The sequence below is a fragment of the Garra rufa genome, chromosome 13 (assembly GCF_049309525.1).
Source record: "Garra rufa chromosome 13, GarRuf1.0, whole genome shotgun sequence".
Classification (NCBI taxonomy): domain Eukaryota; kingdom Metazoa; phylum Chordata; class Actinopteri; order Cypriniformes; family Cyprinidae; genus Garra; species Garra rufa.
Genome location: NC_133373.1, coordinates 17,859,606 through 17,883,481, shown reverse-complemented (window position 1 = coordinate 17,883,481; position 23,876 = coordinate 17,859,606). Strand labels below are relative to the sequence as shown.

The following is a 23,876-nucleotide window of genomic DNA, read 5'->3' as shown; positions in this document are numbered from 1 at the left end:
GTGGCAGGGGATGTAACGTCTCCGTTCCCTCCTTCAGGGAACGAGGGTTACCTTCGTAACCTAGACGTTCCCCTTCAGTCGTTTCACTACGACGTTACATGGGAACATACCCTATAGAACAGGCCACGACCCTGACGCCGCGTTACGCACAACCCCACGTGCTGACAGGCGGACGTGTCAGCAGTTGAAGACTGTAACGTAACCTTCCCAACGCCCTGAGGCCCAATAAGGGGGCCTTTCCAGGGATGCCAGATGTACTGAAACATGGGTTGGGGGGGTGGAGCACATGAGATCTTCACATGTGGAAATAAGAATAATTCAATATATCCATAAAGGCTTTTAGGGATACACGAGGGAAACAGCGGTCTCCTCCGCTGGAATAAATAAAAACTAAGCCACAACCTGCGGGGCGAAGGAGACCCAGGCAGGAACACAGTCAGGGACTACTCCGCATCTAGGCCAGACTGCGGGGCACGGAGGACCCAGGGTTCACCGGAGGGAACATTCTGGGGATTTGGCGCATGGATCCACGTGGGAATGGCGCAGCAAGCCGACACCAGCCATCCTCCCGCTCACCTGAAGTCTTTAAGTTAAGACACGGGAGGATACGGCCTCTACGCGAAGGTTGTAGAACCTAGCGAAGGTATTAGGTGTCGCCCAGCCCGCAGCTCTACAGATGTCTGCTAGTGAAGCGCCATGAGCCAACGCATAGGATGAGGCAACACTCCTAGTGGAGTGGGCATGAACACCTAAGGGGCATGGCTCTCCCTGATATAAGTAAGATAGGGAGATGGCTTCTACCACCCAATGGGCCAACCTCTGTTTGGAGACAGCATTCCCTTTCTGCTGACCTCCGAAGCAGACAAAGAGCTGCTCGGTGCGCCTGAAGTGCCGAGTACGGTCTACGTAAGTATGCAGAGCACGAACAGGGCAGAGCAGCGCAGAAGCTGGGTCTGCCTCCTCCGGGGGCAGAGCTTGCAGGTTCACCACCTGATCGCGGAAGGGCGTGGTGGGAACCTTGGGCACATAACCGGGCCGGGGTCTCAAGATGACGTGAGAATCTCTGGGCCCAAACTCAAGGCACGTTTCGTTGACAGAGAAGGCTTGTAGGTCCCCTACCCTCTTGATGGAGGCCAGAGCAGTCAGGAGCGCTGTCTTAAGTGACAGGAATTTCAGCTCAACTGACGCAAGTGGCTCGAAAGGGGCTTCCCGTAGGCCACGTAGGGCGACAGAGAGATCCCAAGAGGGTATGAGGTGCGGTCTGGGAGGATTAAGTCTCCTGGCAGCTCTAAGGAACCTCACGACCAGTGGGTGCTTACCCAGGGATGTTCCATCCACTGCATCATGATACGCTGCAATAGCAGCAACATAGACTTTGAGAGTCGAAGGGGACAGCCTGCGCTCCAACTTCTCTTGCTGGAAGGAAAGCACTACTGCAATCGTGCATCTCTGTGGGTCCTCAGCTCGAGAGGAGCACCAGTCAACGAACAGACCCCACCTCAGAGCGTAAGCCTGCCTCGTAGAGGGGGCTCGGGACTGAATGATGGTGTTTCTCACGGCCTGGGAAAGGCCGGCGAGGTCTGACGCGTCCCGTCCAGGAGCCAGACATGAAGGTTCCACAGGTCGGGGCGCGGGTGCCAAATTGTGCCCATCCCCTGAGAAAGAAGGTCTTTCCTCAAGGGGATTTTCCAGGGAGGGGCTGCCACGAGGGAAATGAGTTCTGGAAACCAGGTCCAGGTGGGCCAATATGGCGCAACCAGCAAGACCTTCTCCTCGTCCTCCCTGATCTTGCACAGGGTCTGTGCAAGGAGGCTCACTGAGGGAAAGGCGTACTTGAGCCCCGGGGGCCAGCTGTGTGCCAGGGCGTCTCTGCCAAGGGAAGCCTGGGTCAGAGAGAAAAAGAGCTGGCAGTGGGAGGTTTCGGGGGAGGCGAACAGATCTATCTGAGCCTGGCCGAAACGACTCCAAATCAGCTGGACTGACTCGGGGTGGAGTCGCCATTCTCCAGGGTGGGTGGACTGCCGTGAGAGCTGATCTGCTGTACGGTTGAGTTCCCTGGAATGTGAACGGCACGTAGCGATTTCAGCCACGTTTGACTCCAGAGGAGCAGACGGTGGGCGAGTTGTGACATGCGAGGTGAGTGAAGGCCGCCCTGGCGATTGATATACGCCACAGTCGCGGTGCTGTCGGTGTGGACAAGCACGTGCTTCTGATGCAGAGTCGATCGGAAGCGACGAAGGGCCAGAAGCACAGTCAACAACTTGAGGCAATTGATGTGCCACTGCAGCTGAGGTCCTGTCCAGGAGCCCGAGGCTGCTTGCCCGTTGCATACAGCACCCCAACCCGTGGTGGAGGCATCCGTGTACACCACGAGATGCCTGGAAACCTGCCCCAAGGGAACTCCGGCCCGAAGGAAGACAGGGTCTGACCACGGGCTGAAAAGGCGGCGACACTGCGGGGAAACGCCAATCCGAAGTGTGCCACGGTGCCATGCCCGTCTTGGAACTCGATCGTGTAACCAGCGCTGAAGCGGTCTCATATGAAGCAAGCCCAGCAGCGTGACCGCGGCCGTGGCTGCCATATGCCCCAGGAGCCTCTGAAAAGTCTTGAGAGGGACCACTGTCTTGTGTCTGAATAAGTCCAGACATCTCAGCACTGACTGCGCGCGCTCGTTTGTGAGGCGGGCTGTCATATTGATTGAGTCCAGCTCCACACCGAGATAAGAGATCCTCTGCACTGGGGAGAGTTTGCTCTTCTCTCGGGTGACCTGAAGGCCCAGATGGCTGAGGTGCCGAAGCACCGAGTCCCTCTGCTCGCACAACAGGTCTCGCGAGTGAGCTACAAGGAGCCAGTCGTCGAGATAGTTGAGGATGCGAAAACCCGACTGCCAAAGAGGGGTCATGGCTGCTTCCGCGACCTTAGTGAAGACGCGGGGAAAAAGGGACAGGCCAAATGGGAGAACCTTGTACTGATACGCTCGACCTTCGAAGGCAAACCGGAGAAAGGGTCTGTGACGAGGAAGGATTGAGACGTGAAAGTACGCGTCCTTCAGGTCGATGGCTGCAAACCAATCCTGGGGGAGAATGCAAGTCAGCATGCGCTTCGTCGTGAGCATCTTGAACGGCAGCCTGAAGAGGGACCGATTCAGAGCTCTGAGATCCAGGATGGGTCTTAACCCACCGCTCTTTTTGGGCACGATGAAGTAGGGACTGTAGAACCCTGACTTCATCTCGGCTGGAGGGACTGGCTCTATTGCGTCCTTCGCCAGTAGGACAGCAACCTCCGCACGCAGGACAGCGGCATGCATGTCCGAACGGACAGTAGTGAAATGGACACCTCTGTACCTGGGCGGCCGCCTGGCGAATTGAATCGCATAGCCGAGACGTACCGTCCGTATCAACCACCGCGAGGGGTTGGGGAGCTGAAGCCACACCTTCAACCGGCTTGCTAGCGGTATCAAGGGAACGTTGACCGACGTGACCACGGTGGGGCAGCCTAAAGGGGCGGGGGGAAGGGAACTGACCCCAGAGAACACCAGGTTCTGGGGGAGAGTCTGGCTGCGAGAAGCATCGCTTACCTTCTTCCCTGGTTCCCGCGCTGGCGATATCAGGCTCCGAGTCCGATACCGAGGAGTGTAAGTTCTGCTCGAGAAGGGAACTTGGGGCCGAGGCCCCAGAGGTGAGGAAATTTGCTCTTTCTGTGAAAATGTGGGTACCGGCGATGTTAATGCGCACAGAAGCTCCCGGCCCTCCACCGGGAGTGGGGGAGTCGATGTCACTGTCCCCCGAAGAGCAATCTCCACCACCTCTGGGTTGCCCGGGTCAGGGACGTTTCGCAGGTTTCTTGCGAGAAGTTTTCTTGGCTGGTCCCTGAGAGGCGGACGGCGCCGCTCTCCTGCGGCCAGCTCTGCGCTGGGTAGCCAGCCTGGCTTCGTGAACCTCGGCGGGAGCTGGAGCTGTCTTACTAGCTGCAGGGGGGCGCCCTCGGCAACGGGCAGGCGGAGGCGGGGCCACCGGCGGTGGGATGGTAGCTTCGCGGCGGGGCAGGATATGTTTGATGGCCTCCGTCTGTTTTGCTGGGCAAAATCCTCGACAGTGTCGCCGAACAGGCCGCTCTGGGAGATGGGGGCGTCGAGAAAGCGAGCTTTGTCGGCGTCCGCCATCTGAGCCAGATTGAGCCACAAGTGTCGCTCCTGGACCACGGCCGTGGACATCACCTGACCAAGAGACCGCGCCGTGACCTTCGTCGCTCGAAGGGCGAAGTCGGTGGCGGCGCAGAGTTCCTGCATCATGTCTTGATCAGGACCACCCTCGTGCAGTTGTTTCAGTGCCTGCGCCTGGTAGACCTGTAGGGTGGCCATGGCGTGCAGGGCGGAGGCAGCCTGTCCAGCAGCGGGGTAGACGCGGCCCGCGAGAGCGGACGAGCGCTCACACGCTCTGGAGGGTAGATGCGGCCGGTCCCGCCAGGTGGCGGCGCCACGCGGGCATAAATGAACCGCGATAGCGCGCTCAACCTGGGGAACCGACTCGTATCCCTGGGCTGCCTCGCCATCGAGGGTGGCGAGGGAGGAGGAGCTGGGGCGAAGGCGAGATGAAAAGGGCGCCCGCCAGGTTTTAATCAGCTCCTCATGCACCACCGGTAAGAACGGAATGGGGGGAGGGTGCGGCGGAACCGCAGGCGCCCCCCTCAGGAACCAGTCGCCAAGCCTAGAGGGATCGGCCGGGGGCACATGAGACACCTCCAGCCCGATCCCCCTGGCGGCTCGGAGGAGCATAGCCGATAGTTCAGCGTCCATGTCAGACGGGGCAGCGACCACAGGAGGGCGCTGGCCCGGCGAGATGTCCGCCTCACCATCAGACTCACCCTCTGACGCAGCGACAGACATCTCTTCCTCCGGTGGAGCGCCAAAGGAGATGCTCGGCCCGGAATCCGGGGAAGCATACTGCTCCGGCCACTCGACGGGACCACGCCGAGATGCAGACGGCCGCTGGGCTTTGGAAGCCGGCGGCACGTTCTGCACAGTCACCCGTAAGTCCCCCTGGTGCCTCGCCACGGCGTCCGAAAAGCATTGACGGCTTAACGATGAGCCGCGGGGCACCGAGGGGAGCCGTCTCGCGAAAGAACGGCGGTTCTTCAGCGTGATCATGGTCATGCGTTCGCAATGAACGCACAAACCATCCGTGAACGCTGCCTCAGCATGCTCTAAGCCCAGGCATGTGAGGCAGTGTTCATGTCCGTCCTCAGAGGTGAGGAAACTGCCGCATCCAGCAGCGCACGGCCGGAAGACCATTCTGAAAAGAACGTCTTACACAGCCGTGAGAAATTGCTCTTTTAGATCCCGGTCTACCCAGGGAGGAACCGCGGCACTTCTGTGCGCCCAGGGGGGCTCGCTCGCTGGAGCGCAGGAGGCTTGTTTATGGCCGTTAAAACGGCCGCCCGCAGGATACCGCTGACGGCTGCCAAAACACTCTTTTAGTGAATTTACTCTTTTAGATGGCAGCACGTCAGCGGAGAGAAAGAGCAGCAGGAATGTCTTCTTCTTTTGCTTTCTTGAATAGGCTCGATCAGAACAGCTCTGAAGCAAATATCTGACTGACTGGCTGCATGCCGCCATCTTATATACCCGTATGTACGGGGCATGGCTTGGCATGCAAATGCCACTCGCCAATTTTCATTGGCCTTTTGAATAAGGCTCAGAGACGATTGGACTCTCAAGCGATTCCCATGTAATGTCGTAGTGAAACGACTGAAGGGGAAATATAATTCCACATGTGTTAATTCATAGTTTTGATGCCTTCAGTGTGAATCGACAATTTTCATAGTCATGAAAATAAAGAAACTCTTTGAATGAGAAGGTGTGTCCAAACTTTTGGTCTGTACTGTATATATTGTAGTTTTTGAGAAGTGTGCATGTGCATAAATGCATAAGAGAACCCTGAAGTATGATATAAGAGGGAAAGGAAATAATTAAAGCAAAATGTCAGAGATAAATAAATAAATTAATTAATTAATTAATAAGTAATCCTCAGGTGCCATATTTGTTACAGCAGAGATTACGTTGTGAAGAATGCAGAATGAACTGCATGTACAGACAACTGGAGTAAAGCCAACTACATGCTGCTGAATAACAAGATCAAACAATGCACAGATTTTTGTTCTTTCGTGTAAAATAACTATAACAATCTGACATTAATTATGATCTCTAATCAATTAATCAGCAGAAGTTATTACTTATTACCAGTCCTACATTGCTGAACCAAAGTTGTTCAAACGACAGAGGTGCCACCATGCTAGTATGGTTTTGGAAAACTAGCTAGCTGAATTACATCTAAATATTCCTTTTTTTTTTTTTTTTTTTTTTTAGGCATAAACCTCGATAAAATTAAAAATATTTATAAGAGGAAACAAATAAAATGACAGTATGTAGACAGTGTTTTGCTCACAAATACTGTAATTTAGGGAGATTCTTAAAAGCCTCTGGATGGATGAATGTCAGATTTCTTGTGTTTCTTATTTCTCTGAAATGAGAAAGAGAGAGAGAGAGAGAGAGAGAGAGAGAGAGAGAGAGAGAGAGAGAGAGAGATTGAGATTGAAAAAACACTTTTATTACAATTAACAAATTAAAACCATCTCCATTTTTAAATTACAATTTCACAATCTTTAGATCATTAAAAAAATAAACCCAACTCTCCATCACTGTCAACACCACAAAGAACATCTCCAACAGACCATTTTTCAACAAAAACCTGTAAATTGCTAGTTAATTTATAATAAACAAACTCAATTCTGAGCCGAGCTTCTAATATTCCCAGAAAAACCCGATCAACCTCTTTTGACCCTTTATTCTGAATTTTATTTTTTCTGGAGAGCCATATAGAAAGTTTAGCCATTCCAAAAACAAAATTCATCAAAACGTGTTTTTGTTTTCTCTTAACAGAATACTTTGGTCCAAAAATAAATAAAGGAAAAGAAAAATACTCCCCCCCACTTCAAACACCATTGTTCTAACAAATTAAATAACACCCCCAATCTACCACAACCACAAAATAAATGCACCAAAGTTTCATTCTGAAAACAAAAAAGACATTCCACTCCTTGACTAGGATCTAAATGGGCTATATGTTTATTAGTTGCTATGGCCCCATGAACTATTCTCCATTGAAGATCTCCTGTTCGTTTATCGATAGGCATCTTATATAAAGATCTCCAACATCCCTTCACTGAGTGATCAGGGCCAAAAAAATCAAACCACTTTGATGTTTCCATTCCTTCAAAAGATCTGTTATGGAGTAATTTCACACACAATATATACGCCTCCTTCTTACCCAACTTTTCAAATGAGCTCAAATGTAAATTTGTAAATGAAAGAAAACCATTTTCCAAACCAATCCATTCATTTACAGTTGACGATATATCAAGGTATGGAAAAATATATTCACACCCATCCTACTGATTAACCATATCAAGATCTTCAGCAAACTCCTTTAAAGACTGTGGCAATGATTCACAAACTTCTACCACAATTCTTTTCATCAGTCTTTCAGATCTTATGTTTGCTAGTTGTCCTAATTCAACAAGGGATGAATGTATAGCTCTTAAAAAATGGCCTAACTTTGTGCAACCAGCCTCTCTGAGTGCTGAGCGCAAACTGGCAGAATTTAAAGAATTTACATTAAAAAATTAATTACAAAAGAGTGGCTCTTCAAAGATCCACATACCAGGCAATGCACCATGATCTCTTGATACTTTCAAAATTTGCCACGCCTGCAAAACTGAATCATAAAAAGATGGTAAACCAGTGACTTGTACCTCTTCAAGTTTCAGCAAAAATACAGAGTATTAAACAGAGTATATAACTGCTTACTATAACCCAACCTCCCCACCTTCTGTAAAAGCAGTTTTGCAGTTTCATGCCATCTCAAACCATTTCCATACAATAATCTTTGTGCAGTTTTAAGTCTAAAAGCCACTATTCGGGAAGATAAAGTCCCTGACCTCCCTCACAAAGTGGGAGATAAAGAGCAACAACTCTAATCCAATGATACCCTGACCAAAAAAAATCTACAATTATCTTCTGTATGCTTGTAATCAAAGCCTTAGGTGGGTTTAAAACCATAACTTTATGCCAAAGCATTGAAGCAACCAAATTATTGATTACTAAAACACGTCCTCTATATGACATTTGAGGAAGCAACCATCTCCATTTAGAAAGTTTTGCACATACCTTCTCAATTACTCCCTCCCAGTTATTTTCTTTTCCTCCCTCCACTGTCCCACTTTTAAAGCCTCACATTTACCCCAATTAACTTTTGATGAAGAAGCCTTCTCATAACATTTCAAAGCCTTCACAATTGTGTTTATATCTTTTTCATTTTTAACAAATATGTTAATATCATCTGCATAAGCAGATATAGCTAAAGGTGAATCAGTTTTACAGCCTGGTAAAGTAAAACCAGTTAAATGCTTTCTTAAAAAAACATAAAAGAGGTTCAACAGATAATGAATAAAGCTGCCCAGAAATAGGGCAGCCTTGCCTTATTCCTCTTTTTACCAGTATTGTTTGACTAAGGCCCCCTCCAACCTTGACCATACAAGAAGCATTATCATAAAGAAGACTCACCCATGCTATGAATTTCTCTCCAAAACCAAAAGCTTTGAAAACAGAAAACAGAAAATCATGGTCTATTCTATCGAAGGCTTTCTCTTGATCAAGGGATAAAATTCCAACATCTTGATCATACACATTACACACATCAATCACATCTCTCATTAAGAACAAATTGTCCATTATAGTCCGATCTGGAATGCAATACGTCTGATCCATATGTACAAGTAAGCCTATATAAGGCTTTAATCTGTTAGACAAGGCTCTAGAAAGCACTTTATAATCTGTGCACAAAAGAGCAACAGGCCTCCAGTTCTTAAGTTCAGTTAAGTCTCCCTTTTTAGGAAGCAATGTTAGGACCGCCCTTCTGCAAGAAACCGGGAGTACATTATTATCATACGAGCTCATTAGGACCTCATGCAAATCAATCCCAATAACTCCCCAAAAATATTTGTAAAAATCAATAGTGAGTCCATCTATTCCAGGTGCACGTCCAGATGCCAGTTGATTAACAGCTATACTGAGTTCTTCGAGGCTTAATTCGATATCCAATTCAGCTTTTTTAACATCGTTAAGTTGAGGAAGACCTTCTAGAAGATCCTGGACACACTGTTCATCACATTGTTCCTTGCCATACAACTCAGTTTAAAAAGCCAAAGCACATCTCCTCATTTCCACTCCATCTGTTGTTACATGACCATCTGGACATTTTAAACATGTCATGCGTTGATCTTTCACAGAAGTTTTCTCCAAGTTGAAAAAGAAAGTACTTGAGGCATCCATATCTTTCAGTTGAATATATCTTGACCTCACAAGAGCTCATTTCACTTTCTCTTGCAGCAAGGAACTCAACTCCAACCTCTTTGTGTGCAATTCGTCATTATTTCCAACCTCCTCACCATTTAAAAGATTGTGTTCAATGTGTCTTATGGCCCGCTGAACTTCCTCTATGGCCTGTTTTAACATAACAGAAGAAAAAGAGGTATACTGTTGACACAATATTCGAATTTGAGCCTTCCCAACTTCCCACCACTGATTTAAAGACTCAAAAGAACTCTTTTTAACTTGCCACTCAACCCAAAAAAATTTAAAGTTTTCACAAAAGATATCATCTTGGAGTAATTTATTATTAAAATGCCACTGAGATCTATTAACTGCTTGCTTCAAGAGAAGAGTCACTATAATAAGATGATGGTCAGAAAAACCCACAGGTCTAATAGAGCTATCAATTAACTTGGATCTAAGCCCTTGTGACATATAAATGCTATCTAATCTAGCTGCACTTACTCTACCATCCACAACCTTTACCCATGTATATTGTTTTTCATTTGGAAATTTAGTTCTCCGTGCATCAATTAAATCAAAATGAAGTAATATCTTTTTTAGGTTTTTACTAGATTGTGAATGTGGCTCCTCACTAAGCCTATCAATATTAAAATCAACAGTACAATTCCAGTCTCCTCCCAAAATAAAATAATCACAATCACTTTGTTCAAGACTTTTCTTTATAATATTAAAAAAATCCATTGTTTCCGTCCCAATTGTCACGAATTGAGTCGTCCTGTCATCATAAACTCTTGGACTACACATCATGGACTTCATTCCCCACAAGCCACTGCACTAATCACTGCATTCATCTGCTCCTTGTTTCTCACTGCACTGATTACCGCTCACACCTGCACCTCATTTCTAGGACTGCATTTAAGCCACTCTCACACTCAGCTTCTTCGCAAAGTCTTGTATTGCCCCGGCTGCTTTTCTGAGCTTTTCTTCCCGTGTTTGATTCCTGGACTCCCTCCCGTGTTTGATTCTCGCTGCCAGCCCCGACCTTTCTGCCTATGTTTTGACTACGATTTCTGCCTGCCCCTGTGTGTTTGTTTTGTTTTGTCTTTTCTAATAAATGCTGCGAATGGATCCGCTCGTCTCCGACCGTCCTTGTGACAGAAGACTTCGCCACTACAAGGATCCAGCAGCTAGTATGGTGTCATCCGGTTCCAGCACGAATTCAACTGTACAGATCATGTGTCTCAAACAAGGTCAAGGTCAAGGTCAAGGTCAAGTTTATTTATATAGCACCTTAAAAGCAACGAGTGCTGACCAAGGTGCTGCACAACCAAAAATCAACTAACAAAGCATTAAGACAAATAGAATATAAAATCATTGAAAAATAAATAAGAAATGCAAACATCACAAGACAATAGAGATACAACATAATAACTTCAAATTAAACAAAAGCCTGAGAAAAAAGATAGGTTTTAAGAGACGATTTAAAATAAGATAATGTAGGGGATGATCTGATAGATAAGGGCAAAGAATTCCAGAGCATAGGACCATGAACCGAAAAAGCCCTGTTCCCTTTAGATTTTAACCGAGATTTTGGGACAGTCAATAACAACTGGGAGGATGATCTAAGCGTTCTAACAGGGGAATAGCAATGGAGGAGATCTGAAATGTAAGTGGGGGCAAGACCATGAAGTGCTTTAAAAACAAAAACTAAAACTTTAAAATCAATTCTAAACTTAACAGGTAACCAGTGGAGTGAAGCTAACACAGGGGTGATGTGCTCCCTCTTTTTTACCCCTGTCAGAAAACGAGCAGCAGCATTCTGCACTAACTGTAGCCGAGATAATGAAAACTGGTTGATTCCAGCGTAAAGAGCGTTGCAATAGTCCAACCTTGTTGAAATAAAAGCGTGAAAACTAGCGTCTTTAAAACTAAGAAAACTTTTAAGCTTGCGAAGCCCCTTAAGCTGCAGGAAACTGGCTCTAACTACAGAGTTTATTTGTTTGTCAAATTTGAGTTCAGGATCAAAAATGACTCCCAAATTTTTTACTTTATCACGAATGTTTTCTTCAAAGGGGCACAATGAAGGTCTCAAATTATGTAAATGATTAGAAGGGCCAAACAAGATAGCTTCAGTCTTTTTTTGATTCAACTGTAGGAAGTTAATTGCCATCCAATTCTTAATGTCCTCTAAGCAAGCCAGTAAGGAGGACAATGAATCTGAACCTGATTCTAGAGGAAAATAAAGCTGAGTATCATCAGCATAAATGTGGTATGAAACTTGATGAGACTCAAATATATGACGAAGCGGGAGCAAATACAGAGAGAATAAAAGTGGACCTAGGATAGAACCCTGAGGTACCCCACAAGTGATGGGAACTGAGTTAGATGAAAATTCACCGATTTCCACCGAGAAACTCCTATTTGTGAGATACGATACTGTCACGGATTGGTCAGGTTCTGCACCCACAATCACTCCCAGATCACCGTCACCTGAATATTGATTAATGAACACCTGCACGCAATCATCACCAGCACATAAAGCCACTCTCCACATACCACTCATTGTCCGGGCTCGTTCTTGCGAAAGCGGACTGCTAGTGCTTCTCTACGAGTCTCACTATCTAAATACTTACCCTACTGTACTTACCTGAACTCTGTCTCGTTCCAGTTCCAGTCTTCTGTGTCTTCTCAGTTCCAGTCGTCCGTGGTGGGTGGCCATAAGCTGACTTCCACGTCAGCGGAGGTTGGTGGACTCACGGACCCTCAAGTATACCTCCTTCGATCGTTCTTGGAATCCTCCCGTCTCACCTCCTACAAGGAAAAGGATCTGTTATTCCCATCAAGTTCCAAACCGGCTCTGAAACCTTCCTACTATCACGTACTCACCATCACAGGATCTCCGTTCACCTCCGGCACTGCTGCTAACATTAATAAACATCACTTGTATCATTCTTACCTTGTTGTCCCGTCTGCTTCATAACAGGAAGCCCGGACCAAAGCCGTAAGCAGCATGAGTGCTCAGGACCCCTTTCAGGAACTGGTAGATTCTCTGCGGAAGGTTTTGATGTCATCTCCATCTGTCACCCCTTCCGCACCGCCGGCACCCACACCTCCGTGCACTTCTTCGGAACCTCTACCATCCAGTCCCATGGCCCGACCAGCGCCCTACGCTGGCGGGGCGGAGGAGTGCAATGGATTTCTACTACAGTGTTCTTTAGTCTTTTCTATGCAGCCAGCGCTCTATCCTACAGACCAGTCTAAAATAGCGTTTATCACCTCTCTTCTCACAGGACCAGCTTTGAAGTGGGCTGAATCAATGTGGCAGCAAAGCGGGCCGACCACTCGTTCCATCCAGGCATTCATCACTCACTTCAAGGAAGTGTTTAACCGTACAGACGGAGAAGTGTCAGCGGGTGAGCAGCTTTATCACTTATCACAAGGATCGATGTCAACTCATGAGTATGCCTTACGTTTTCGAACCCTAGCTGCTGCCAGTGGATGGAACGAGCGGTCGTTGCTGACCACCTATCGTCTTGGACTCGAACCCCGTCTTCGCCTCCAACTAGCTGCGTCAGATGACGCTATGGGTCTAGAGCGTTTCATCCAGCAATCCATCAGATGTTCTGACCGTATGCAAACATATCAGACTCTCACCGATGTCTCCTCTAATGCACTCCTCCGCCCAGTGGAGACCGCCAGCCCTCCAGAACCAGAACCGATGATACTTGAATCTGGTAGACTGTCAGCCGCTGAGCGACAGAGAAGGCTGACCCGGGGTTTGTGTCTCTATTGTGGCGCCAGTGGGCATGTTCGGATGAAATGCCCCCTTCGTCCTGTCCCTACCGCGGTGAGTGTTATCCAGTCAGAAATTGAAAAGATGTATCCTCTATCTACATATGTTCAGTTAACCACTGCCACGTCTTCTGTCATAGCCCACGCCCTCATCGACTCCGGGTCAGCGGGAAACTTCATCTCGGGGAACCTCTGTCGCCAGCTGCAGCTCCGAACCGAAACTTCGTCGAGCGTCTACCAGATTCTACCCATAACACGTTCCATCACTGCACGACCCCGCATCCATCGTAAATGCCAATTAATCCACCTACAGATTGGAGCTCTTCATCAAGAGGACATTCAACTTCTGGTTCTGGAGGGGGCCACCATGGACATCATCTTGGGGCGCCCGTGGCTGGTGAAGCACAATCCCATCATCTCTTGGGGCAACGGAGAGATAATCCGGTGGGGCCACGACTGTCATCCAGAGTGCTTTCCAGAAATTCCACGTCCACTACCAAGACCCATTCCTGTCTGCGCCACGTCCATCGAGAGCCCCCTGGAGCAACGATCTACCAAGATTCCGGATATCTACTCCTCGTTCCAGGACGTCTTCTGCCCCAAGAGAGCTTCCCAGCTACCTCCCCATCGGCCATGGGACTGCGCCATAGACCTGATTCCAGATGCTCCTTTGCCCAGAGGAAGGATCTACCCGATGTCACTTCCGGAGACTAAGGCCATGGAGGAGTATATTCAAGAGGCTCTTCAGCAAGGGTACATTCGCCCCTCCACTTCTCCCGCAGCATCAAGCTTCTTCTTTGTAGCCAAAAAGGATGGAGGGCTGCGGCCGTGTATAGATTACCGCATTCTCAACCAGAGTACTGTCAAGTTCAAGTATCCCCTTCCTCTCGTCCCTGCGGCCCTCGAACAACTCCGGTCAGCCACCATCTTCACCAAATTGGACCTCCGCAGCGCCTACAATCTGGTGAGAATACGGAAGGGGGATGAGTGGAAGACTGCTTTCGTGACCCCTACAGGCCACTACGAGTACTGTGTCATGCCCTATGGCCTGGTCAACGCCCCTTCCGTATTTCAAAACTTCATACATGAAGTCCTCCGGGAGTTTCTCCATCGGTCAGTAATAGTCTACATTGATGATATCCTCATATACTCCCGGAGTGAAACCGAACACAGCCACCACGTTGCGGAGGTCCTCCAGAAACTCAGGGAACACCAACTCTTCCTGAAAGCAGAGAAATGTTCATTCCACCTTCCATCCGTCCAGTTCCTGGGTTATGTAATCGACCGAGAGGGCATTCGTATGGACGAGAGGAAGGTGTCATCTGTCACGTCCTGGCCGAAACCCTCTTCTGTCAAGGAGCTCCAGAGGTTTCTCGGCTTTGCGAATTTCTACCGCCGCTTCATTCAGGGTTACAGTATTATCGCAACGCCATTAACCAACCTGCTCAAAGGGAAACCGAATAAACTCACCTGGAACCCTGAGGCCGCCGCAGCCTTCCAATCCCTCAAGGACGCCTTCACCCAGACTCCCATTCTGCGCCATCCGGATCCCGAACTCCCTTTCGTGGTGGAAGTGGATGCGTCGACATCAGGAGTCGGAGCCATTCTCTCCCAGCATCACGGTACCCCAAGCTTACTCCATCCATGTGCCTACTTCTCCCGGAAGTTCAGCCCGGCGGAGAAGAACTATGACATCGGCAACCGGGAACTTCTCGCCATCAAGCTCGCCCTGGAGGAGTGGCGACACTGGTTGGAGGGAGCCAATCATCCCTTCCAGGTACTCACTGATCATAAAAATCTCCAATACCTCCGTGATGCAAAAAGACTGTGCCCACGACAGGCCAGGTGGGCACTGTTCTTTTCAAGGTTCCACTTCACCATCTCATATCGTCCAGGTCCAAAAAATATCAGAGCAGATGCATTATCCCGAATCCACGATTCCACTGATTCCTCTGAACCTCCCAGCTATATCCTCCCTCAAGACATATTCGTCAACCCCATCGAATGGTCAGCTCCCCCTAGTGTCGCTACTCCTGAGCCTCGCCCTCCGCCGGGCTGCCCTCCTAATCGACGTTACATCCCTAGGACACAACGGGTAGATCTCATTCACTCCATCCACACTTCCCTGGGCACTGGACACCCCGGGACCAGCAATACCCTCTCGTTGCTATCCGAACGCTTCTGGTGGCCTGGGATGGCAAGGGATGTGCAGCGGTTCGTCCAGGGTTGTAAGGAGTGTGCCATGTCCAAAAGTCCCAGACATTTACCCGCAGGCAAGCTCCATCCCTTGCCGATCCCGAACCGCCCCTGGTCACACCTGGGAGTGGATTTTATGACGGACTTGCCCGCATCGGATGATAACACCTGCATCTTTGTTGTAGTGGATCGATTCTCCAAGTTCTGCAAGTTACTGCCCCTGAAGGGACTACCCACTGCCTTTGAAACGGCCGAACTCCTGTTCAATCACGTCTTCCGTCAGTATGGCATACCTGAGGATATTGTATCGGACCGCGGTCCTCAATTTATCTCCCGTCTATGGAAATCCTTCTTCCGTCTCCTAGGTGTGACCATCAGCCTCTCCTCTGGCTATCATCCGCAGTCTAATGGCCAGACGGAGAGGAAAATCCAGGAAGTGGGGCGGTTCCTCCGGACCTTCTGCCACAACCACCAGAACTCCTGGAACCAGTTTCTGGGCTGGGCAGAGTATGCCCAAAATTCACTGCGGCAACCATCCACCGACCTCACACCATTCCAGTGCGTCCTCGGGTTCCAACCACCGCTATTTCCCTGGAATGGTGAACCATCTGAGGTCCCCGCAGTGGATTACTGGTTCCGGGAGAGCGAGAGGGTCTGGGACGAAGCACACCACCATCTACAGAGGGCAGTACGCAGACAGAAAGCCTTCGCTGATCGGAGGAGGGCTCCAGCTCCAGAATTCAGGCCAGGCGATCAGGTATGGCTTTCCACTAGGGATATCCGTCTGCGACTGCCCTGCAAGAAGTTGAGTCCCAGGTTTGTTGGTCCCTTCAACATCCTGGAACAGGTCAACCCCGTTACCTACAAGCTTCAACTTCCACCTGAGTATCGTATTCACCCCACCTTCCATGTCTCACTATTGAAACCATTTCACCCACCTCTCACTCCCTCCACAGAACCTGACCACGAAGAGGAACCTCCTCCCCCCCTCATGCTGGAAGATGGAGCCGTCTATTCCGTCCGGGAGATTCTCCGGTCTCGTCGTCGTGGTGGTCTACTCGAGTACCTGGTAGACTGGGAGGGTTATGGACCAGAGGAGAGGTCATGGGTCCCAAGAGACGACATCCTAGATCCCACGCTCACTGAGGAGTTCCACGCTAGTCATCCTGAGTTCCCTGCACCCCGAGGACGAGGTAGACCACCACGGCGCAAGAGACTTCGGCCCTCGGGAGCGGGCCCTGGGGAGGGGGGTAGTGTCACGGATTGGTCAGGTTCTGCACCCACAATCACTCCCAGATCACCGTCACCTGAATATTGATTAATGAACACCTGCACGCAATCATCACCAGCACATAAAGCCACTCTCCACATACCACTCATTGTCCGGGCTCGTTCTTGCGAAAGCGGACTGCTAGTGCTTCTCTACGAGTCTCACTATCTAAATACTTACCCTACTGTACTTACCTGAACTCTGTCTCGTTCCAGTTCCAGTCTTCTGTGTCTTCTCAGTTCCAGTCGTCCGTGGTGGGTGGCCATAAGCTGACTTCCACGTCAGCGGAGGTTGGTGGACTCACGGACCCTCAAGTATACCTCCTTCGATCGTTCTTGGAATCCTCCCGTCTCACCTCCTACAAGGAAAAGGATCTGTTATTCCCATCAAGTTCCAAACCGGCTCTGAAACCTTCCTACTATCACGTACTCACCATCACAGGATCTCCGTTCACCTCCGGCACTGCTGCTAACATTAATAAACATCACTTGTATCATTCTTACCTTGTTGTCCCGTCTGCTTCATAACAGATACAAACCAGTCTAATGCAGTACCACAAATACCAACCTCAGAATGTAATCTTTTTAACAAAATGTGGTGATCTACTGTATCGAAAGCTGCACTCAGGTCCAGTAGCAGAAGAATAGTGCATTTACCTGAGTCTGCAGATAACAAGAGATCATTTACTACTCTTAGAAGAGCAGACTCGGTACTATGTTTTGCTCTAAAACCAGACTGAAAGGGATCCAGAATATTATTAGACGTTAGGTAAGGGGACATCTGGTTTAATACAACCTTTTCCAAAACTTTGTGCAGGAAAGGCAATTTTGAAATTGGCCTATAATTATTTAAATCAGTGGGATCAAGATTTGTTTTTTTGAGCAAAGGCTGGACCACGGCATGTTTAAGACAAGAAGGGACAGTACCTGTCTGTACAGAGCTATTAATAATAGAGAGTAAGCTGGGCAAAACAGCTGGCAGGACATCCTTCAACAGCTTTGTAGGAATAACATCACAAGAGCAAGTAGTTGATTTCATATTTAAAATAGTGTCTGACAACTCAGAAAGTGAGATGGCTTGAAAATTTGGAAACACAGAGGAGCTAGTATTTTCATAGTGAGGCTTCTGGGATACATTACAAGAAATCTGCACCCTAATAGAAGCAATCTTGTTAATGAAGAAGTTGCAAAACTTCTCACATAACTCCAAACTAGGATCTAGCCCTGTTGATCTAGAGGGATTTAACACAGCGTTTAATGTAGAAAACAAAATTTTTGGACAATGGGAGTTTTTTGAAATTAAATCAGAAAGGTACTTTGCCCGTTCTAGAGAAACGGCTTCCTGAAAAGTAGACAAAGTGCTCTGCAGTAATTGATATGAAATTTGTAATTTATCCTTTTTCCATCTTCTTTCTGCCCTTCTGCAGTCTTTTCTTAAAGCTTTAATGCTGTTATTAAACCATGGCTGCTTTTTTGATTTGGTCTTTTTGGGTTTGAGGGGGGCAACTACATTTAAGATATCTAAGCAAGAGTAGTTAAAACTGTTAGCCAACTTATCAGCATTTGTATCCTGTGCTACCAGGGCACTACTGTGAGCAGACAAAGCGGCAAAAGCTTCAGTGAACTGCACGGCCGTAAAGGAATTAATAAATCGAGAGAGGTAGGTAGAAGACTGGTTTACAGGGCTAGGAAAAGCAATCACACTGTCAAACAGAACCGGCCAGTGGTCAGACAATCCAGTCTCACTAACAGTTACGTTACTAACAGAGAAACCTGATGATAATACAAGATCAAGAGTATGACCCAGTTTATGTGTGGGACCTGAGACATGTTGAAAAAGATTAAAAGAGTCCAAAAGTTGTGCAAAATCTCTTGAAATAGGTCTCGAAGGACAGCACAGATGTATGTTAAAATCACCAAGAATCAAGAGATTATCGGCACGTGGGACCACGTCTGATAAGAAATCGGAAAACTCCTTTATAAAATCATTGTTAGCTTTTGGAGGTCTGTATATCAAAACACAAACCAGAGGAGTAGAAAATTCCACTGTGCACATCAAAACCTCAAAGCTAGAATAAGCCTCAACAGGCAGAGGTTTGCATTTAAAGGTATCCTTAAAAATGACAGCAACTCCTCCACCCCGACTAGAAGTTCTTGGGCAACTAAGATAGTTACAGTACACCGGGGAAAGTTCAGATAGAGGGCTTAGGTCATCTGCCGTGAGCCAGGTTTCAGTAATGAATAAAAAGTCCAAGTTGTTGGTTACAAAAAAGTCATTCAATAAAAATGTTTTATTCAATATTGATCTTGCATTTATCAAGGCCATTTTAATCTCAAGCTGATTTGGCTCTTGCAATAAGAAGTCATGCTGGGACGCCTCTGATAGCGAGCGAAGGAGATTCAAATTCGCCCTGCGCGGAGATAAGCAACGTCGTCGCGAAAGCCGCTCATTAGACAACATTACAGGAATATTGTCAGATACAGTCATAGTCCGCTGTGTACGCTGTGTAGAACGAACGCCGCGGTGAAGATATCGTGGTCGACGAAGAACCCCCAAACCAGAGTGTGCCGTTGCATATATCCCTTTGTGTTGATTTGCCACCTACTGGACATTTAAGGTACTGCGCTATATACATGTATACGTTCAGTTCACTTTCGTTTTCTCTCAGTGTACGCGCAGTCAGGAGAAACTTACATGCGCTTTCTCTCAGTGTCTGATTCAAGCGTTGAAACCTTGGAAATATATGTCCGTAAGTGCTGTATTATTACTAAACAATAATTCTATGTACAATGGTTTATTAGAGGTTATTATGTTTTTGTTGTATGCACATTTATCTCCGTTTCAAACATGCTAGGCTAGCGGTAGAACAAATGTGGTAATTTCGCTAGTGTTTGTTTGCTCACGTCTCATTGAATAGAATTTGCATATGTATAATACTTAAGACATGCATAAATAGCAACTATGTGCATAAGAGAACTGTAAAATCAAACTGATTATGTTAATAATGTGACTGTAAACTTCATTTCTATTTTTGTTTTCTCTTGATTGTAGTTTTACAGTTAAAAAGACCCAGTAAAGTCACCAAAGTCACAAGACTGCTTCCTGGAGTTTTCTTTGTTCGCTATCTGTTAACCCTTTGCTTCGGTAACGCATTGGCGAGAACAGAATAGTAAAAGGACATTGACACAGCGGGTGAAGACAACAGAATCGCACTGCTATTGTTACATTGCATCGTAAAGATCATCAGAATTTAGGGAAGTATGGAGTCACACAGTGAAGAGAAAGATGCTTCCCAAGCCTTTGAAATAAGATCACAAGCTTCTAGCTCAAAGTCATCTCGAAGATCAAGTAGGTCATCGGCCAGTGTGGCAGCGACTCGAGCGAGAGCTAAAGCAGAAGCAGCAAGAGCTAAAGCATCTTATGCTGAAAAAGAGGCAGCTATGATGAGGAAAAAAGCAGAGGTGGAAGCAGATCTTTTTGTGCTACAATCTCAGAAAGAAGCAACTGCAGCATCTGCCGAAGCAGCAATTTATGAAGCAGCAGTCGACATTGACGAAGGAAATATAGACGAATTGGTCAGGGACACAGACTCAGTTCGAACCCAGCGTACCAGGGAATATGTTCAGAAGCAGGCAGTTGAACAACATCAGCAGAATTGGGAATGTCCATCATATGGAATGGAGTTCAAAGTCAAACAGGAAACAATGGATAACCAGAAAGATGAAGTTCATGGATATCGCTCTGCTTTCCAAACCTCTCCTATTCCCAGTGTTAGAGCGCCCATGGTTAGTTTGCCATACACATCTGATTTAGCTAACTACATGGTGAGAAAAGAGATGGTAACTTCTGGTCTCATAAAGTTTGATGATTGTCCTGAGAACTACTGGGCCTGGAAATCCTCTTTTCAAGATGTTACAAAGGAGCTTGGTTTAACAGCCAGAGAAGAGCTTGATCTTCTCACGAAATGGCTCGGCCCAGAGTCATCCATACAAGCCAAACGCATTAGATCTGTTCATGCACACTATCCAATAGCAGGTGTCCATATGCTTTGGCAGCGTCTGGAAGAGTGTTACGGGAGCCCAGAAGTAATTGAGAATGCACTGTTGCGAAAATTAGAAGAGTTCCCAAGGATTTCTAACAGAGATGGACAGAAGCTCAGAGAGCTAGGAGATATGCTTTGGAATTGGAATCGGCAAAGTCAGGTGGACATTTACCTGGGTTAGCAATTCTTGACACAGCGAGGGGAGTCAATCCCATTATTGAGAAATTTCCCTTTAACCTGCAGGAAAGGTGGATCACCTATGGAGCCAAGTATAAAGAGGATCATCGCGTCACTTTCCCACCTTTTGGCTTCTTTGTGCAATTTGTTTGCGACCAAGCAAGAATAAGAAATGATCCCAGTTTTTCTTTGTCTATGCAGAGCCATCCTAAACAGGACAAATTTTCACGGCTCGACAACAAAATACCTGTGTCGGTGAGGAAAACTGAAGTGCTTTCTACCGTTTTAAGTTCCAACACCAAACAAGTCCCTGAACAGAAGATTATGGATCCTAGTAAGCAATGCCCAATCCACAACAAGCCACATCCATTGTCAAAATGCCGCGGATTTAGAGTAAAGCCGCTGGATGAAAGGAAAACATACCTTAAAGATCTGTCTATCTGCTTCAGGTGTTGCGGTTCCACTAGACACATAGCAAGAGAGTGTGAGGCAACTGTTAAATGTAGGGAGTGTAACAGTGATCGCCATGTCTCTGCAATGCACCCAGGGCCTGCTCCTTCGGCAGGGGGAGCTCCGGTAACCGATCAAGAGCAAGGCGGGGAGTCTAAAGGAGAAATATCATCAGAAGTTACATCTAAGTGCACAGAAATCTGTGGTAATGCTCCCAGACCAAGATCATGCTCGAAAATCTGTTTGGTTAACGTTCATCCATCTGGTTCTCCTGAAAAGGCAAAGAGAATGTATGTGGTTCTGGATGACCAAAGTAACCGGTCCTTAGCTAAGTCTGCCTTTTTCAAGTTGTTTGGTATCAATGGAGACTTGTACCCTTATACTTTACGCACATGTGCAGGAACAGCTAAGGCAATGGGAAGAAGAGCGGACAATTTCATCGTTAGTTCACTTGATGGGAAAACTCAGGTCTCACTTCCAACGCTCTTAGAATGTAATATGTTGCCTGAAGAAACGGACGAAATCCCAACACCTGAAATAGCAAATTACTTCTCTCATCTCAGGCCAGTGGCCGACAAGTTACCGCCATTTGACGCAAGTGCTCCAATTCTTCTCCTTTTAGGGAGGGACATTCTAAGTGTCCATAAGGTTCGAGAACAGTATAATGGTCCTGGTAACATGCCATATGCTCAGCGTCTTGACTTAGGCTGGGTCATTGTGGGAGAAGTATGTATGGGAGGAGTGCACAAGGCTGAGACTGCAAATGTTTTCAGGACAAACATACTGCAAAATGGACGCACATCTTTTTTCTCATCCTGTCTTAAAGGAATGCAGGTCAAAGAACAGTTTGGCACGCCACTTTATCAGTACCAGTCCACTTTACCCTGCAGTCCAATCACAAGCTCTTGTACAGATCACCTAGGAGACAATGTTTTCCAAAGGACTCCCAGTGATGATAAGCTTTCACTCTCTGTTGAAGATAACATCTTCCTTGATATAATGAACAGAGAAATGTACATGAACGAATCAAACCACTGGGTAGCTCCCTTGCCGTTCCGTTTACCTCACAACCCTTTGCCGAACAACCGAGGTCAAGCAGTGAAACGTCTCAATATTCTGCGACGCACCTTACAAAGGAAACCTGAGATGGCAAAACACTTTGTAGAGTTTATGCAAAGTATGTTCACCAACAAACACGCTGAGCTTGCTCCGCCATTGCAGCCTGATGAAGAGTGCTGGTATTTACCAATTTTTGGTGTATACCATCCCTTGAAACCTGGAAAGATTAGGGTCGTCTTCGATTCTAGTGCTCAGTATGAAGGGATCTCTTTGAACGACACTCTTCTTCGTGGACCAGATCTCAACAACAAGTTACTTGGGGTTCTGATGCGTTTCCGTAAGGAAAAAGTTGCAGTCACTGTTGACGTAGAGCAAATGTTCTACTGCTTTAAGGTCAGAGAAGATCACCAAAACTTTCTGAGATTCCTGTGGTTCAAGGATAATGATCTCTCCAAAGAAATCACAGAGTACAGAATGACAGTTCATGTGTTTGGGAACAGCCCATCTCCAGCTGTGGCAATCTTTGGCATAAGACGGGCAGCGGATCTAGGAGAAGAGGAGTATGGCAGAGAAGCCAAACAGTTCGTCCATAGGAATTTTTATGTGGACGATGGGCTGATCTCTGTTTCCAGTGCAGCCGAAGCTATCGGTCTCCTGCAAAAGACCAAAAACATGTTGGCGGAATCAAACATCAAGCTTCACAAGATTTCTTCAAATAACCATCAAGTCATGGAAGCATTTCCTACATCTGACAGAGCAAATGACCTGAAGGATCTGGATTTAAGTGTCGATCCTCTACCTCTCCAACGAAGCTTAGGAGTGAGCTGGAGTTTGGAGACTGATTGTTTCGTGTTTCAAGTATCTCCAGATGTAAGACCATTCACTCGACGGGGCATACTTTCAACAGTTAACAGTCTCTATGATCCTTTGGGATTTGTTGCTCCTGTTACCATGCAGGGTAAGGCCTTAGTAAGAGAGTTGTCATCAGACCAGTTAGACTGGGACACACCACTTCCAATGGAGAAGGAAGCCAAATGGAAGTCATGGGCAAATTCCTTATCAGATCTTAGAGAAGTCCAGATTCACAGACCCTATGTGCCGGTGTCTATGTCCTACGCTTCCAAGAGAGAGGTGATCATTTTTTCTGATGCTTCCACATTGGCCATAGCGGCAGTTGCATATCTTAGAGTGGTTACTGTGGATGGTCAGTGTCATGTTGGGTTTATCATGGCTAAATCAAAGTTGGCCCCATACCCAGCTCACACAGTGCCACGTCTTGAGCTGTGTGCAGCCGTTCTAGCTGTTGAGCTGGCAGAACTGATCACAGAAGAGTTGGATCTAAACCTGACTGCAGTAAAATTCTATACTGACAGTAAGATTGTGTTAGGATACATCCACAATACATCTCGGCGATTCTATGTGTATGTTGCAAACCGAGTGGCACAAATCAGAAGTTCTACAAAACCAGAACAGTGGAATCATGTTGGTTCGGACCTGAA

At 47.2% G+C, this 23,876-nt stretch overlaps 1 protein-coding gene across 1 annotated transcript in view; it reads right to left on the bottom strand.

Annotated features, from left to right (window-relative positions):
* Nucleotides 1-23,876, bottom strand: part of tshr (thyroid stimulating hormone receptor) — a 162,014-nt gene that overhangs the window by 7,312 nt on the left and 130,826 nt on the right. The window contains exon 4 of the mRNA XM_073852974.1: nt 6,444-6,518. Within this exon, the coding sequence (XP_073709075.1) occupies nt 6,444-6,518 (75 nt within the window). The remainder of the gene's footprint in view (nt 1-6,443; nt 6,519-23,876) is intronic.